General features: G+C 33.1%; 1 protein-coding gene across 1 annotated transcript in view; it reads right to left on the bottom strand.

The window, feature by feature from the left end:
• The window catches only part of KCNU1 (potassium calcium-activated channel subfamily U member 1), a 268,697-nt gene extending 253,648 nt beyond the window's left edge, over positions 1 to 15,049 (bottom strand). Inside the window, 1 exon segment of the mRNA XM_051975505.1 lies at positions 14,921 to 15,049. Within this exon segment, the coding sequence (XP_051831465.1) occupies positions 14,921 to 15,049 (129 nt within the window).
• Between the last annotated feature and the right edge of the window lie 5,046 nt (positions 15,050 to 20,095).

Raw genomic sequence — 20,095 nt, 5'->3', positions numbered from 1 at the left:
CTCCCTTTCCTTTTCCCATTTTTCTTCTAGCTCCCTTGTGAGAGCCTTTTAAATTTCCTCTATGAGATTCATCTGTGCTGAGGAACAGATGATCTCCTCCTTTGGGGATTCACCTGGAGACTGTCTGTTTTTAGTCTCCTCAGGATTTAGAGTCTGCTCTGTATCTATATAGAAGCTGTCAAGGGTTAAAGTCCTCTTCAGTTTCTTGCTCATTCGGTCTATAATCAAAGACAAACTAGCAAAGAAACAGAAGAAGAAACCCTTGAATGGAGGCTGCTTTCTTTGGGGGAGGGGCTGGGTGGTGTTACCGAGCTTCCTCTACAGACTGCGGGGGAAGCAGCGAGGCACTAGCCCGACTGTGCTGCGTCTGCACTCTGAGATCCCAGAGCGTGCTGAGACACTGTGGGGGAGGGGTGGCCAGGTCCCAAGAGACTCCAGCTGTTTGGGGTTGTATTCTTCACCCCTGGTGTTTTTAGCTTCTCTGCTGGGCTGCTGTCTTGCTGCCGGAGCAAAGTATCCAGTCCTGTAGCAAAGCTCTCCCCGCAGAGACTGCTGCAATCATGCCCCACTCCCTCTCCTCTCTGCTAGGCTCTTGCTGCTGCTGCCTGTCTGCCCACAGCCTGCTTCCAATATAAACCCGTCCCAGCCCTCGATCAAAAACAGACTTTTCCTGACGAATCTCAAGGATGGCTTCTCTTGGTAACTAATTGTAGGTTTTTTTTCAGTCAAGCATTAATTCAGAGGCTTGTAATGAAATGGATAATGAGAGAAAAACGCGGAGGTTACATAGCTGTGTGCCTCCTCTCTGCCATCTTGGCCAGAAGTCCAAAAATAATCTCTTAAAAGTTAGAATTGGGCAAGTAGAAACTAATGACTTTATAATGCATCAACAGACAAAAGAACCAAAAGACTGAAAAAATAGAATACAATGTACAATATCTCGATATAAAAACAAGTGCTCTGGAAAATAGATCCAAGAGAGATAACTTAAGAATTATTGGACTGCCTTAAAGTCATGATCAAAAAAGATGCTAGACATTATTTTTCTTTCTTTTTTTTTATTATAGCTTTTTATTTACAAGTTATATGCATGGGTAATTTTACAGCATTGACAATTGCCAAACCTGTTGTTCCAATTTTTCCCCTTTCCCCCCATCCCTTTCCCCAGATGGCATGTTGACCAATACATGTTAAATATGTTAAAGTATAAATTAAATACAATATTAGTATACATGTCCAAACAGTTATTTTTAGACATCATTTTTCAAGAAATTAACAAGAAAAACTGCCCTACAGCCCTCTTTGTAGTGGCCAGAAACTAGAAACTGAGAGGATGCTCATCAATTGGAGAATGGCTGAGTAAATTGTAGTATATAATATTATGGAATATTACTGTTCTGTAAGAAATGACCAACAGCATGATTTCAGAAAGGCCTGGAGTGACTTACATGAACTGATGCTGAGTGAAATGAGCTGGACCAGGAGATCATTATACACTTCAACAATAATACTATATGATGATCAATTCTGATGGACCTGGCCATCCTCAGCAATGAGATGAACCAAATCAGTTCCAATGTAGCAGTAATGAATTGAACCAGCTACACCCAGAGAAAGAACTCTGGGAGATGACTATGAAACACTACATAGAATTCTCAATCTCTCTATTTTTGTCCACCTGCATTTTTGATTTCCTTCACAGGTTAATTGTACATTATTTCAAAGTCTGATTTTTTTTTGTACAGCAAAATAACTATATGCATATGTATACATATATTGTATTTAACTTATACTTTAACATATTTAACATGTATTGGTCAGCCTGCCATCTGAAGGAGGGGGTGGGGATAAGGAGGGGAAAAATTGGAACAAAAGGTTTTGTAACTGGCAATTCTGAAAAATTATCCATGCATATATCTTGTAAATAAAAAGCTATAATAAAAAAAGAAAAACTTCCCTAATGTTCTAGAAACCAGTGGGTAAAATAGAAATGGAAAGAATCAGTTGATCTGCTCCTGAGAGAAATATCTAGATGAAAACTCCCAAATATATTATAGCTGAATTCTGGAACTCCCAAGTAAAGGAGAAAATATTACAACTATCTAGAAAAAAAACAATTCAAATATAGTGGAGTCAGAGTCATGATAATAGAAGATTTAACAGTTTCTACATTAAAGGCCCATAAGACTTGGAATATGATATTCCAAAGAGCAAAAAAGCTAGGTTTGCAACCAAGAATCACTTACCTAGAAAAATGAGCATAATTCTTAAGGGGAAAAATGGAAATTCAATGAAATAGAGAACTTTCAAGCATTCTTGGTGAAAAGAACAAAGCTGAATTTAAAAAAAAAATGTCTTTCAAATATAAGAGAAGAAAAGCCATAAAACAGTAAAGAGGAAAGGAAAATCATAAAGGAATTAATAAGTTTAAACTTTACATTCCTACATGAGAAGGATATCTCATAAAAACTTTCTCATTATTAGGTCAATTAGAAGGAATAATATTAAGGGATAAGAAAGAGGAATATACTTAAAGAGAAAAGCAGAGGCAGAATAGGATACATTATCTCATATGTAAGAGGTAAGGAAAAGCTTACTAGAGGGGAAGAGGAGGGAAGTGAGTCAGTATGTGAATAAACCTTGCTCTCATCAGAATTGGCTCAAAGAGTGAAAAACATACATACCTTTTTGGGCATATAGGTATATCTTACTGTACAAGAAAGTAGGCAAAGAAAGAAGGAAGAGAAAGGATTGGGGGGGGGGGATGATAGAAGAAAGGGCAGGGGAAGAATAGCCAAAAGTAAGATTTTTAGCAATTTAGCATTTGTGCTATTGTGCAGTTGTGATTGCAAAAAAAAAAAAATTGAAGCAATTTTCTCTGATAAAGGCATTATTGCTCAAATACATAGAAAACTGAATCATTTTTTAAAATAAAAAATATTTCTCAATTGATCAATGATCAAAAGATATAAACAGATTTCAGATGAAGTAATCAAAATTTTCTATAACCATATGATAGAAAGCTCTAAATCACTATAGACTGGAGAAATTCAAATTAAAATAATTCTGAGGTAATACCTCATAACTATTAGATTCGTTAATAGGACAGAAAAGAAAAATGACAAATGTGGAAAATGGGACGTGGGAATAAGGGAAAGTTGAGACATTAATGCATTGTTGGAGTTGTGAACTGATTTATTTAACCAACCTGCAGAGCAATTTTTTAAAATTTTATTTTATTTAATAATAACTTTATATTGACAGAATCCATGCCAGGGTAATTTTTTTTTTTTACAACATTATCCCTTGCACTCACTTCTGTTCCGATTTTTCCCCTCCCTCCTTCCACCCCCTCCCCTAGATGGCAAGCAGTCCTATATATGTTAAAGTTGCAGTATATCCTAGATACAATATATGTATGCAGAACCGAACAGTTCTCTTGTTGCACAGGGAGAATTGGATTCAAGGTAAAAATAACCTGGGAAGAAAAACAAAGATGCAGATAGTTCACATTAGTTTCCCTAGTGTTCCTTCTTTGGGTGTAGCTGCTTCTGTCCATCATTTATCAATTGAAACTCAGTTAGGTCTCTATGTCAAAGAAATCCACTTCCATCAGAATACATCCTCATGCAATATTGTTGTCGAAGTGTATAATGATCTCCTGGTTCTGCTCATTTCACTTAGCATCAGTTCATGTACCATATATACTCGAGTATAAGCTGAGTTTTTCTGCCCAATTTTTGGGCAGAAAATCCCTTCCTCGGCTTATACTCGAGTCACTAGATAAAACATGTGTAAATATCCCTTTGAATGCCCCACTGCTGTGTAGTATACAGCGCGAGTGCTGATTGTGATACTACAGGGCCGGCTGTTGCTACAGTGATGTGGCTGTTCCTGTAGTATCACAGTCGGTAACCGGACTGTATACTAATGCTGGCAACCACTCTACATACGTATTCCGGCACCCACTTTCCTTCTCTGCGGGCATCGTTGCACTATCTAAACCTACTGATATAATAAGTTTTCCCAGATTTTTGGGTTAAAATTAGGGGCCTCGGCTTATATGCAGGTCAGCTTATACTCGAGTGTATATGGTCTCCAAGCCTCTCTGTATTCATCCTGCTGGTCATTTCTTACAGAACAATAATATTCCATCTGTAGAGCAATTTTGAACTATCCCTAAAGAGCTATAAAATCAGGAATATCCTTTTTACTTAGTATGTCATTATTTTGATTCCAAAAAGAGAAGAAAGACAAAAAAGGAAAAGTATCTATATATATAAAAAGAATTAGAAAATTAAGGGGATGCCTATCATTCAGGGAATGACTAAACAAATTGTGGTATGTACTTGTGAGAAAGTGTCATTGTGCCATTAGAAAGGATAAGCAGGATTCTCTCAGGAAAACCTGGAAAATTTTAATCAATTTGATACAAAGTGAAATATACTGTGTACAAAGTAATTGCAATATTGTAAGATGATATTCTCAACTATACAGTGATCCAAGATTGCTCTGAAGGATTTATTATGACAAATATTTATTCCCACAGAAAGAAATTATGATGTCTGAATACAGATTAACATATTTGTTTTCACTGAACTTTTTTGGGGGGAATGGGGAGTCTATGTTTTCTTTCAATAACATGATTAACATGGAAATATGATTTGCATGATTATACATATATAATCCATGTCTAAGTGCTTGCCTTCATAATGTAGCAGATACTGAGGAAGGAAAACTTTGGAATTCAAATTTTTAAAAATGAATATTAAATTGTTTTTACATGAAATTGGGGGAAAATAAAATGTTAAATAAAGAATCTCTTGTTTTAGGAAGCCCAGAGAAAAAGAAGTCACATGCACGCAAACGCCCGCACACACACACACACACACACACACACACACACACAGACAGAGACAGAGACAGAGACAGAGAGAGACAGAGAGAGAAAGAGGGACAGAGAGAGAGAGAGAGACAGACAGACAGACAGACAGACAAAGACAGAGAGAGAGAAAAAGAAAGAGAAAAGGAGGAAACTGGAGAGATGGATTTTGCTAGGGAGGGACTATTGTTCTCTTGACCCCTGGGAAATGCCTTAGCTTTACAAGGCAAAGAAGTGCCCGTAAACTATATTCTTATTATCTAAAATTATGACTCCTTAAGTTCACAGTTTTTAACTACTCTACCGAATTTGATCTGTATTCTATATCATCTATATTCATTACAGTGGCCTTGAAAATAGTAGACACCCAGTGACAAATATATATTTTTGCATGTGAAAATTAAGAGGTCTTAGCAATCGCTTTCTCCAACCTATTCTTATAATAGAAATCCTATTTACATGCCTGAGAAGTCACTTTTTAATAAATTAGGTGGCATAGTGAATAAAACACAGGTCCTAGAATCAGGAAGACAAGTTCAAATCTATCCTCTCACACACTTATTAGCTCCAGGATCCTGGGAAAGGCATTTAAATTTCCCCAACTATAAAATGGAGATAATAAGAGTACCTACCTCCCAGAGTTGTTGTGAGGATCAAATGAGTAAATATTTATAAAGTCCTCAGCACAGTGCCTGGTACATAATAGGTGATTAATAAATGCATATTCTCTTCTTCTCTCTCCCTGAAGACCTCCCAAGGCATCCCATTCCACTCTTTAATGTTGTAATTGTTAGGAATTTCTTTCTTATAAGATACCTTTTTATTATATGAAGAGCAAAGGGGGATGATACATATATAAATAAAAGCATACAGAAAAAAATTAATCTTAATAAATATCCTTTTTGCGGTTTCTCTTACTGTGTGTTCAATCTCTCAAAACAAGGTATTTTCACTTACTGTCTGACCCTGCGCTTCCTAGAATTCTCTCCCTCTTTGTATTTGACATTGCCTCCCAGCTTCCCTGACTTTTTTCAAATCTCACTTAAAATCCTAGCTTTTTCATATTTTCTCCCACCTTGGACCACGAATGTCTTGAGACCATAGAGTTTCTTTTATCTTTTTTTGTATCCTTAACACTTAGCAAAAATGTACCAACTATTATTGACAGTGTTGTTTGCTGCAATCTCAAATTATGGGTTTTTGCCTAAACATAGTCTTTCTTCTGCTTTCACAATTGTTCCCCTAGAGAAATTGTCCTAAATGGCTAATGTTAAATGGCAGTGGATAGAATGACTCACTTGGTGTCAGGAAATCTTGCTGAGTTCAAATCAGATCTTGGATTAGCTATGTGACTCTAACAACATTTTGGTATATATGAGTCCTTTATATTTTTAATGAAATCTTTGGGATACAGATTGAATAGCTGAATTCCTGGATCAAAGATATGCACAGCTTGATAATCCTTTGGACATAGTTCCAAATTGCCCTCTAAAATGGTTGAGTCAGTTCACAACTGCACCAAGAATGTTATTAATGCCCCAGTTTTCCCACATCCTCTCCAACATTCAACATTATCTTTTCTTCTCATTTTAGCCAATCTGAGAGGTGTGTAGTGATACCTCAGAGTTGTCTTAATTTGCATTTTTTTGATCAATACTGATCTAGGACACCTTTTCATATGACTATACATGATTACAATTTCATCTGAGAATTGTTTATATCCTTTAACTATTTATCAATTGGAGAATGGCTTGCATTCTTATAAATTTGAGTTAATTTTCTATATATTTTAGAAATGAAGCCTTTATCACAACCCTTGAATGTAAAATGTCTCCCAGTTTATTGCTTCCCTTCTAAATTTGTCTGCATTGATTTTGTTTGTACAAAAACTTTTTAACTTAATATAATCCAAATTATCCATTTTGCATTCCATAGTACTCCAGTTCTTCTTTGGCAACAAATTCTTTCCTTCTCCACAGATCTGAGAGGTAATCTATCTTTTGGTCTTCTAATTTACTTATATGTCAAAATCGTGAACCCATTTCAATCTTATCTTGGTATAGGATTTTAGGAATGGATCAATACCTAGTTTCTGCCATACTAATTTCCAAGTTTCCCAGCAATTTTTGTCAATTAGTGAGTTTTTATTGCAAAAGCTAGGATCTTTAGGTTTATCCTATAGTCATTTGACCTAGATTCCTATAGTCATTGACCATTTTGTCCTCTAAGCCTAACCTATTCCACTGATCAACTATTCTATTTCTTAGCCAGTACCAAATGGTTTTGGTGACCGCTGCTTTATAATATCGTTTTAGATCAGGTACAGCTAGGCCACCTTCATTTGTGTTTTGTTTCATTAATTCCCTTGAAATTCTTGACCTTTTGTTCTTCCAGATGAATTTTGTTATTATTTTTTCTAGCTTTTTGTGAAGTAATTTCTTGGGAGTTTGATTAGTATGGCACTAAATGAATAGATGAATTTAGGTAGTATCATCATTTTTAAAATTATATTAGCTCATTCTACCCATGAGCATTTAAGATTTTCCAAGAGATTAGATATGACTTTATTTGTGTCAAAAGTGTTTTGTAATTCCATTCATATAGTTCTTGACTTTGCTTTGACAGTTAGATGCTAAAATATTTTACATTATCCACAGTTATTTTAAATGGAATTTCTCTTTGTATCTCTTAATGCTGAATTTTTTTGGTGATATATAAAAATGCTGATGATTAATGTGAATTTATTTTGTATCCTGCAACTGTGCTAAAGTTGTAAATTGTTTTTAGTTTTTTTTTTTAGTTGATTCTCTAGGATTCTCTAAGCATACTATCATATCATCTGCAAAGAGTGATAATTTACTCTTTATTCTAATTCTTTTAATTTCTTTTTCTTCTCTTATTACCAAAGCTAAGATTTTTAATACAATATTGAATAGTGATGGTGATAGTGGGGCAACCTTGTTCCACCCCTGATCTTATTGGGGAATGACTGATGGCTTTAAATTGGTGCTATTGATCATTTTAAGGAAAAAACTATTTATTCCTATAATCTATAGTGTTTTTAATAGGAATGGATGTTGGATTTTATCAAATGATTTTTCAGCATCTATTGAGATAATCATATTGTTATTGTTAGTTTGGTTATTAATATAGTCAATTATGCTAACAGTTTTCCTAACATTGAACCAGCCCTGCATTCTTGGTATAAAACCTACTTGGTCATGTTATATTATCCTGGGGATAACTTGCTGTCATCTCTTTGCTTATATTCTATTTGAGATTTTTTTACATCAATATTCATTAGGGAAATTGGTATACAATTTTCTTTCTTTGTTTTGACCCTACTTGGTTTAGGTATCAGTACCATGTCTGTGTCATAAAAAGAATTTGGCAGAATTCCTTCTTTCCATATTTTTCCAGAGTTTATATTACATTGGAATTAATTGTTCTTTAAATGTTTGATAGAATTCACTTGTAAATCCATCTGACTCTGGAGATTTTTTCTTAAGAGAATTGATTAATACCTTGTTCAATTTTTTCCCCTAAAATCGGGGTATTTAAGTAATTTTTTCCTTTTCTCTTAATCTGAGCAATCTATATTTTTTTAAATATTCATCCATTTCACTTAGATTATTATATTTATTGGCATACAGTTGGGCAAAATAGTTCCTAATTATTGCTCCAATTTCCTCTTCATTGGTAGAAAGTCCATACTTTTCATTTTTGATATTAACAATTTGATTTTCTTCTTTCCTTTTTCTGATCAAATTAACTATTTATATATTTTTGTTTTTTCATAATAGCAGCTCTTATTTTTATTAGTTCAATAGTTCTTTTACATTCAATTTTATTGATCTCATTTATTTTCAGAATTTTAAATTTCATATTTTATTTGGGGAGGGGTGTTATTTGTTCTTTTTCTAGTTTTTTTAGTTGCATGCTCAATTCATTTTTCTTTTTTTTCTCTATTTTATACAAGTAAGCATCTAGAGATGTAAAACTACCCCTAAAAACTGCTTTGGCTGCATCCCATAAATTTTGGTATGTTGTCTCATTATTGTCATTCTCTAGGATGAAACTATTGATTGTGTCTGTGATTTGTTGTTTCACCCACTCTTTCTTTAGGATTAGATTATTTAGCTTCCAATCAATTTTTGTTCTATTTTTCCCTGTTTTTTTTATTACATGTTATTCTTATTGCATCATCATCTGAAAATGGTGCATTTACTATTTCTGCCTTTCTACATATGATTCTGAGGATTTTATGCTCTCCCTTCTGTCTGAATCCTTCCCCTACCTTTTTAAAATTTCTTCCCTTCCACTATAATAGGACTCTCTAGTTCAAGACAAATTGGAAAAAAATACTTCAAGAAAGGTCAGTCTCACTGGCATGAAAAGGGGATTCAGCCTGATCAGATAGACTCTGGAAAAAGCAGTAAGAGGGTCTTAATCACAGTAAATGAGCAACTGAGAATCTTGGTCCTGGTTCAGTAGCTAAGAATACCAGTGGGGCAGTTCCCAATCCCAATTTAGAAGGCAAACTCTGGGAACCAAGGCTGTTACCAGAAAGAAAGCAGATAAAGCTACACCCTGCAAACACAAAAAGCTGCTGTGCTCTAAGTCAAGGCTCAGAACTGCACAGGATTCTTGGGACAATGGCCCCTTTGCTCCAGGATCAGAGCGCATCCTTAAAAATAAAAAGAGGACCAGAAGAAAGGAAAGGAAATAAGTAATAAACAGAAAAAAAAAAATCCTTGACCCTAGAAAGCTATTATGATGACAAGAAAGACCAAAACACTGATTCAGACAAGGACAAAATGTCCATAGAAGTAATTTCAAAGAGTGATGTGAATTGGTCTCAAGCCCAAAGAGACTTCTTAGAAATAAACATAAAAGACTTTAAAAGGTAAATAAGAGAGGCAGAAGAAAAACATTAGAAAATAAATGAGAGGTATTCAAGAGAGAGTCAATAACTTAGAAAAGGAAGACAATTCCTTAAATATACAATTGGCCAAAAGCAAAAAAAAAATTCCACTGAAGAAAATAACACCTTTAAAAGTAGAATTAACTAAATGGGAAAAGAGATTCAAAAGCAAACTGAAAAAAATCACACATTAAAAATTAGAATGGGCCAAATGGAAGTTGATGACTGTATGAGATATGAAGAATCAGTCAGGTTACATTTTTTTAAAATAAAAAAATGGAAGAAAATGTGAAAAACATGTGGAAAATAGCCCAGAAGAAACAATTTAAAAAATATTTGTGTACTTGAAAGTCATGACCAAAAGAAGGTACCTGGATAGCATTCTTTAAGAGACCATCAAGGAAAACTGCCCCAATATTCTAGAAACAGAGTGTGAAATAGTCATTGAAAGAATCCATTGATCATCTCTGGAAACATATCCTCTGGACTTTAGGCCCAGCAGTCTCTTTACTCTGCCACCTAGATGCACTTGCCTGTATATATATATATATACAAATACACACACACACACATACATATGCACATATGTACATACCTACATATACATAAGCATATGCATATATGTGTGGGTATACACAAAACATGAATACAGAAATATGTATGAGTCTATCATAACATATAATTATTTTATTCCTTTGGTGACTGAGAAAGTACAAGAGCATCATCTATTATTCAGAACCCATGCAAACATGTCATGAAACTGATGTACAACACTGATGAACTTCTCCAGACAACTAATTTTTGCCATAATTTCCCACAAGTCTTCATGATTGCCAGTATCAAAGGAGTTTTATGAGCAAAATAATTCAAAAGAAATGCGAGGCACAAATTTAGAGATCTTCCCACTCTAAAATGTGCACATGACTATTTGTGCTGCATCTGTGATAGAGCCTTCTAAGCTGCTATTGGTCTGATCAGCCAGAGTTAAACACATTGTAAAGTCAACATAGTGATGTCATTTTGGTACTTTTTGAGAACTATGAACAACAACCAACTAACTAATAAACCAATTTCTTTCTGTCTCTATCCCTATCCTTATGTCTATATCTTTATTTTCCTATCTCATCTGTATTTTTCCATATCTCTGTATTTCTATATATCATATATCTATATATAAATATAGCTATTTATCATGTAGGGGTTGGAGGTAATATATGTTTAAGTCAATTAATATGGGTGTGAATCCCTAAGGATATAGGCTGATTCTCATTTTCTCTTTGTATTTCTAATGCCTAGTGTTCTACCTTATACCTTATATTGTCCTTTGTGTTTAATAAATTCTTAAAAGGTTTAATTTAATGTCTGTTCACTAGAAGTAAACCTGGCACATTATGATACTTAAACTTCTATTTCTCTTGAGCTCTTAGGAATAAAGGTACTTCATTGCTACATCTTTTTCTCATCATGATCATTATCATAGACCCTCTTTTAATCTTCGGGGCCCTTATCTGAAAGGCATGAAAGAACATGAAAATAGTATTGATACATGTATTATTAATTTTATATTCATGTGAGTTTTGTGTATTTGTGATTAAGCATAGAACTCTGGTTCTATAACCAGAGTATTTTTTCTACTACAAAACTCTTTAGTTAGGAAAAATCTCATGCCTTCTTCAAACTCAGATTTAAGCGGAGTGAAATAAAACAAGTACAAATACACAATAGTATACAATTTTCAATAATTAAATACATTTAATATAAATATAATCCAAGTTAGATTATATTAAGAGGATGCTAGAAGAACAATCACAATAACAACAACAATAATAATAACTAGCATTTGTATAGTGCTTACTATATGCCAGGCACTGCACTAAATACTTTGAAAATACAGTTTCATTTGGTTTTCACAATAATCCTATGAGGTTGATGATATTTTAATCCCCATTTTACAGTTGAAGAAATGGGAGCAAAAATGTCGAATGATTTGCCTAGGGTCACAAAACATTTGATCTAATTTGAGTTTTGTCCGCTGTGCCAACTAACTGTCCCTGAGAAAGAAAAGAGACTTTCTTACTGGCCATATTAGTAAAGATTTCTTGAAGTCTTGTTTTTTTTTTTTTTTTTTTTTTTTTGTTGTTGTTGTTTTTTTACAGAGAAGGAAGAAGGAATGGGCAGTCCAGGAACTGGGGGGAAATGGAACAAATTAAAGAATCTAGGACTAATATTGGATATCTATAACCAATGCTAAATAGTCCAGTTTTCTCAGTATAGAATGAAAGGATGGAGTAACAGATGCTAAAGGAAAATGAAAAAAAAAATAGATTGATAGCCTTGAATACCAGGCTAAGGAATTTGGAGTTTCTTTGGTATATGCCAGGGAACCACTGAAGTATTTAGAGCCAAGATCCCACATAATCAGATCAGTACAATAGAATAATGTGTAAAGGCAGATTTACAGGAAAAAGCGATTCAAGGTAAGAGCAAGTTAGAAGATCATAGCTATCTTTTGCCATGAGGTAATGAATCCCTTGATCTGGGTAGTAACTGTGGAAACAGAAAGGCAAGCACATATGGAAAAATTGTTACCAAAACAGAATTTGCCAAACTTGTTGATGATTCATCACATGAAGGGGAAGAGTAAAAAACACAGTGAGATTGTGAGCCTGCTTGACTAAGTGAAGGATGGTGCTACTAATAATCATAGAGAAATCAGAAGGACTGAATGTATGGAGGGAAAACAAGATGACTTCTTAATTTGGATATCATGAATCTGATATTCCAACAGGAGATCCAGGTGCAGAACTTTAGTTGGCAGTCAGAGACATGAGGCTGGAGCATCTCCAGATATAAATAGGATTGATTCTACATGTGGCTCTCAGATCTATATCCTCCATGTCGATTTGAGAGGCATCCATAGAGAAGTAAATCAATCAACAAGCATTTTATTTATTGACTGTCTATCATATGCCAGGTGCTATGCTAGGCAATGAACATATAAATATAAGAAGAAAAATAAGTCCTTCTCATAAGGAGCTTATATCCTAATGAGGAAGAAAATCATTTCATACAAGTAATAGGGGAGATAAGTACATAATCTCTTTCTAGATATATAATATATGTTCATGTGCTTGTATATCTATATATTCACATATGAATATACACATCATATGTACATAATAATATACAATTATATGGACATACAGGTATATGTTATGTTTATTATATATCTATCTATATGGATATATATGTAATACAGATATAATATATATAAATACACATACATGCACATATATGTGTATATATATACATATATATATATATATATATATATTATATATATATATATATATATATATATATATATATAAAACTAAAAATAAGGTAGCTGGAGACTTGGAGGGATGCTACAATCATTTAGCATTTGTGGGGATGAAAAATGGCTTCATGAAAGACATGGTATTTGAAGAATAAAAAAAGGATTTTTGGAGTAAAGATGAGGAAGGAATGCATTCTAGGTATAGGGTTATGGAAGAAGGAGATGGCAAAATGAATTCTAGAATCAAGTAGGTCAGTTTAACTGATCTGAGGAAGATAGGTTTGGGGAAAGATAGGGAATAACTTAAAAGAGGTATTTATAGTGTTAATTGAGTAGAGAAGCAGCATGGTTAGAACTTTGTTTAAGACTCAAGGAAGTCCCATTGACAATAAGACATGATATGGATTAGAATGAAGAGAAGCTTAAAGCAGAGGGATCCATTCAAAGACTGATACAGTAATCAAGATGAGGGATTATTAGGACCTGATCTAAGGTTATGATTACTTTTGTAGAGATTCAGAGTCAGAGATAAAAAATTTTGTGGGGCCTGCAATGACAATATTTGTCAACTGATTGGATATGTGAAGTGAGGGAGAATGAAGAGTCCAGGATAATGCTAAGGTTCAAAGCCTATGAGACTAATCAAAATGATAGACCTTCAATTGAAACAGGAGATTATCAGGAGATTATGGAGTTGGGCCTTTGGAAGAAAGATAATGGATTTAATGTAAGACACCTTGAGATGATTATGTCTCTAGGATGCTCAGTGTGAAATACCCAATATGCAATTTGTGATTTAGGACAAAATTATGAGGAAAGAAAGGGAATTATTATTGAAATGATATATAAAGTTATTAAAGTGGAGAAGATTTTTATGAAATAAGAAAGGTAGGTCAAATACAAAATCTTGGAGAATACCAAAATTAAGGCAATTGGAAGAAATGTTATCTTTCAGTAAGAGATATAAGCAAAGAAAAAGGAAATGGTAATGCCATGTAATTGAATTATAGAAATGGTTTATAATACATAATTTGACTCCTAGTTTAGATGCAGGCAGCAAGAGCAAGAATAGGAAAATCAAAAGCACTATCTGGAGAATGATAATAGTGAGTGACTTTAATGTGAAGGAAGAAGTGTGAGAAGTGGAAGGAAAGAACATTTTGCTTAAAGAGTTTTATTAGAGCTAATGATAAGCTAGATATAGCTTGTATATAAGATAGATTTATAAGATAAATCAATCATACTGATATGTGGCTATAATGGACTTGAGTTAGAGGTCCTAAGAGTTGAGGAGGTTCAAAAACTCTGAAGGTAGACTACTAGAAGGATCACCACTCTTAATACCAAATTTCCAAAGAACAATGAGAGGTAGATGAAGAAAATTATTGAGTGCTGAAACCTTTGAGGAAGGTACAAGAGATACCTGAAAGTTAGTCAATGTCATCAACAAGGATGAAATGTAGGGTAGTATAAGATCATATGAACTGGTTTAAGGCCTCCTTTCCACAGCATCTAACATTCTTCCCTTGTCACAAACATTAAAAAGATGTAACTGTTTCTACTTCTGAAAACATTCATCCTCAACCTGAAAATCTCACCGGGCATTCAAAAATAAGAAAAGAACTTTTCTTTTATCGGTCATAATGTTGAGGGATCATGGCAAAACCCATGTTCTGCTTAATTCACAAGATTAAATTTTTTTCCACAACATAAATTAATGCCAAATCTCTTTGATCTTTTCCTCCTGATTGAGATACCCAAGTAAATAATTAAGTTACTCTAAATTCTCTCTTACCTTGAAGAAATGACATTTTGTTGAGATAATCCTCACTAGTCTGCCAATGAATAAAATGACCAGTCCACTTAAGAAGGTCACAAGGGAAGAAAGGATGAATGCCTGTTGAACTTCAATTGGGCAGGCCATTTTTAACCAACAAGCAAGTCGATTCTATACCTTTCCACGAGATATGAAAACTTGGAATTTCAGGGCCTTTGTGATGCCATGATTACATGGCAGGAATTCTAGGAATAAGTAATAAGTAATGATTTAGCATAATTCTATTAGATAAGCAGCAAGAATTATTTTAACACCTCATTTACTGGGCACTGACTAAGAAGTGATGCTCAAGCTCATGGCACCAATTTCTTACAAAGCTTATTTAAGATTCAAAGGAATAGTAATCCCATCCTGATTCCCCTATTGTCTTATTCTGTTAGCAGAATTTGTATTATGTGTAGGATATAAACTGTAAGGGTCCTCAAACTAAGGTCTGCGGGCCAGATGCGGCAGCTGAGGACATTTATCCCCCTCACCCAGGGCTATGATGTTTCTTTATTTAAAGGCCCACAAAACAAGGTTTTTGTTTTTACTATAGCCCTCTAACAGTCTGAGAGACAGTGAACTGGCCCCCTATTTTAAAAGTTTGAGGACCCTTGAATATAAAGGATAGAAAGCTGTACTTAGAATCAACAAGAACAAACCTAAATTCTGTCTCAGATATTTATTGGCTGTGCAACCAGAGACAAATCTCTCCATCTCTTTAAGTCTCAGTTAAGTAGTTTATAAAATGTATATACTTGTACCTATATAATATACTGAGGTATGTTCAAAGAAGAGATGATGTAGGTAATCACTTTGTGAACTTTAAAACATTAGATGAATTTCAGTTATTATTGATCAATCAATGAAGGGATAATTAATCTTCATAAGAAAGCTTTCTCATGTGTTAAGACATCTCTTATGCCCTCCCCACCTTTCTATCTCCAAACACTTTTTTTCTCCAAGCTAAATATTTATAGTTTCTCCATATAGACAGACATTAAGACCCTTTATTATCATGTTTGTATTTTCCAATATTTTCTCTAGTTCACAATGTCTTTTCTATGAAGTACCATCCAGGACTGAATACAATATAGCAGATGGCAGTTTGCCAAACAGAGGACAATAGGTCTATGACCCCTTTAATCCTAGACCAAAGGCAACTAATATTGTGATTGTTATTCTGGGGTCCATATAAAATATGCATATTAAGTTGGCAAATTCTGTCAATGTCACCATTAATACATTTCCATTTTTCACACATATGAACAGGTAGTTATACCTAAAGTATCATGTATTTTTTGTAAAATTGATTAATTTGAACTGAATAATAAGATTTTAAATCATATATTGGCACAGTGGGTAGATTGTTGTACCTGGAATGAAAAAGACTTGAGTTCAAATTCTGGCTTTTGCATTTAATAGTCCTGGGCTATTGAACAAATCCTTAACTTGTGGATGGTTAGAGTCTAACATAGCCGGATAGAAAAAGGATGCAATAAAAATTACATATTAATGATGGGACAGGGAAAAATAAAAATAAAATTGATTTGAAATTAAATAATCTAATCCTCAAGAATGAGTGAGTGAAACAACAAATCACAGACACAATTGATAATTTCATCCAAGAGAATGGCAATAATGAGTATACCAAAATTTATGAGATGCAGCCAAATCAGTTCTTAGGGGAGGTTTTATATTACTAGAACCTTACTTGCATAAAAAAGAGAAAGAGAAGATCAATGAATTGGGTATGTAACTAAAAAAGCTAGAAAAAGAACAATTTAAACTCCTCCCAACTTGAAATTCTTAAAAGAGGGCATTAATAAAATTGAAAATAAGATAACTATTGAATAACAAACAAAACTAAGATTTGCTTTAATGGAAAAAACAACAAGATACATAAAACTTTAGATTAGAAAAAGAAAAGAAAAAATCAAATTGCTAGTATTACAGTAGTAGTAAGTAGTATTACTTTCTACCAATGAAAAAGAAATTAGAGTATTAATTAGGAGCTATTTCACTCAACTGTACACCAATAAATTTGATAATCTAATTGAAATGGATGAATACTTATAAAATTATAGATTGCCCATATTAATACAGGAAGAAATAAATTAGTCCAATAGTTCCATTTTAGAAAAAGAAATTGAACAAGTTATTAATCAACTTCCTAAGAAAAAATGTATTTACATGTGAATTCTAGCAAACATTTAAGTAAAAATTAATTCCAATACTGTGCAAAATATTTCCAAAAATAGGGAAAGAAGGAATCCTACCAAATTCCTTTATAATACAGATATGTATCATAAGTATCACCAGATATGGTGCTGATACTTAAACCAGATGGGATCAAAATAGAGAAAGAAAATTGCAAATCAATTTTCTTAATGAATATTGATGCACAAATTTAAATAAAACATTAACAAAGAGATTAGAGTAAGTTATCCTAGGATAATACACCATTACCTAGTACAATTTAAACCAGGATTGCAGGGCCTGTTATTTCTGAATATTGATTCAGAAAACTTAGCCCAGTTAATTTTATCAATAATCAGACTAAAATAAATCATATGATTATCTCAATAGATGCAGAAAAAGTATTTGACAAAATTCAGTGTTCATTACTATTAAACACATTAGAGAGCATAGAAATAAAGTTTTTCTTAAAATGATGAGTAGCAATTATTTTAAAATCATCAACAAGTATCATATGTAATGGGCACAAACTAGAATCATTCCCAATAAGATTAGGGATGAAACAAGATTGTCCATTATCACTATTACTATTCAATAATATATTAGAAATGTTAGCTTTAGCAATGAGAAGAAAAAGAAATGAAAGGAATTCGAGCAGGTAATAAGGAAACAAAATTATTGTTCTTTACAGATAATATGATGATATAATTAGAGAATCAACTAAAAAACTACTAGAAATAATTAGCAGCTTTAGCAAAGTTGCTTGATAAAAAATAAATACACATAAATCATCAACGTGTTCATATGTTACCCACAAAGTTGTGCAGCAAGAAATACAATGAGGAATTCTATTTAAAATAAATGTAGATAATATAAAATATTTGGAGTCTGCCTGCCAAGATAAAATTAGGAACTATATGAATACAATTACAAAATACTTTCCACAGAAATAAAGTCAGATCTAAACAAGTGCTCATGAGTAAGCTGAGTTATTATAATAAAATGACAATTCTAACATAAATTAATATATTTATTCAGTGCATACCAATCAAATTGACAAGAAATTACATAGCTAGGAAAAAATAACAAAAGTTCATCTGGAAAAACAAATGATCAAGAATTTTAATGGAACTATTGAAACAAAACAATGCAAAAATGGTGGCCTACCTATACCAGAGCTAAAACTCTATTATAAAGCAGTAATTATCAAAACCATTTGATACTGGTTAAGAAATAGAGTAGTTGATCAGTAGAATAGATTAGCTTCACAAGGCAGAATACTCAATGACTATAGTAATCTAGTGTTTGATGAACCCAAAGACCCCAGTTTCTGGGATAAGAACTCAATATCAGACAAAACTTTCTGGGAAAATTAAAAAATATTATGGCAGAAGCAAGGCATTTACCAACACCTAACATCCTGTGCAAAGATAAGGTCAAAATGGGTTCATGATTTAAACATAAAGAATGATATTATAAGCAAATTAGAAAATCAAAGATTAGTTTACCTCTCAGATCTGTGAAGAATGAAGGAATTTATGGCCATTGAAGAACTCAAGTACATTATTGAATGAAAAATGGATGGTTTTGATTATATTAAGTTAAATAATTTTGAACAAACAAAAGTACTGCAGACAAAATTAGAAGGGAAGCAATAAACTGTTAAAAACAATTTTAACATTCAAGGATTTTGATAAAGGCTTCATTTCTAACATATATAGAGAATTGACTCAAATTTATGAGAATTCAAACCATTGTCCAATTGATAAATGGTAAAAAGATATGACAGATAATTTTCAGATGAAAAAAGAGAAACCATTTCTTGTCATATTAAAAGGTGTTCTAAATCACTATTGAATAGAGAAATATAAATGAAGACAACTCTGAGATACCACTACACACCTACTTCTAAGACTCACTAAGATGACAGGAAAAGATAAAGAGGAATATTGGAGAGGATGTAGAAATACTGGGAAACTAATACATTGTTGATAGAGTTGTAAACTGATCCAACCATTCTTAAGAGCAATTTGGAACTATATCCAAAGAGCTATCAAACTGTGCATACCCTTTGATCCAGCAGTATTTCTACTGGACTTATATCCTAAAGAGATCTTAAAGGAGGCACCACAGCTGCAAAAATGTTTGTGGCAGCCCTTTTTATAGTTGTTGGAAACTGAAAACTGAATAGATATCCATCAATTGGAGAATGGCTGGATAAGTTATGGTATATGAATGTTATGGAATATTATATTTCTATAAGAAATGATCAGCAGGATGATTTCACAGAGGTCTGGAGATACTTACCTGAACTGATGCTAAGTGAAGTGAGTAGAACCAGAAAAATCATTGCACACTGCAATAACAAGATTATATGATGATCAATTCAGAGAGACATGACTCTTTTTTTAATGATGAGATGATTCAGACCAGTTTTAATTGTCTTGTGATGAAGAGAGCCATTTGCACCCAAAGAAGGGACTGAATATGTATCACCATATAGTATTTTCATTCTTTTTGTTGTTGTTCACTTACATTTTGTTTTCTTTCATTTTTTTCTTTTAGATCTGATTTTTCTTTTGCATCATGATAATTGTGGAAATATGTATAGAAGAATTGCTCATGTTTAACATATAATGGATTAGTTGCCATCTAGGGAGAGGATAATAGGAAAGAAAGAAAAATTTGGAACACAAGCTATAGCAAGGGTGAATGTTGAAAATTATCTGTGAATATGTTTTGAAAATAAAAGCTTTAATAATAATAAAAATAAAGTTATTATTTTTAAAAAATTGTAATTAGAACCTTAATTTTAAAGAGAAGAAAATGGCTTGTAAGCAAGGATGCTTGTGGCAGGGATTTATTCTTACTTGGAGGGAACACTAGCTGTATGGGGAGATCTCAATAAGTAGGCCAGTAGCTACACAGTAAGTTGTATCCCTAACAGTGAGG

Source organism: Antechinus flavipes, chromosome 2 (genome assembly GCF_016432865.1).
Source record: "Antechinus flavipes isolate AdamAnt ecotype Samford, QLD, Australia chromosome 2, AdamAnt_v2, whole genome shotgun sequence".
Taxonomy (NCBI): domain Eukaryota; kingdom Metazoa; phylum Chordata; class Mammalia; order Dasyuromorphia; family Dasyuridae; genus Antechinus; species Antechinus flavipes.
Note: the sequence above shows the minus strand (reverse complement) of the source record. Positions and strands in the feature narration are given on the sequence as shown.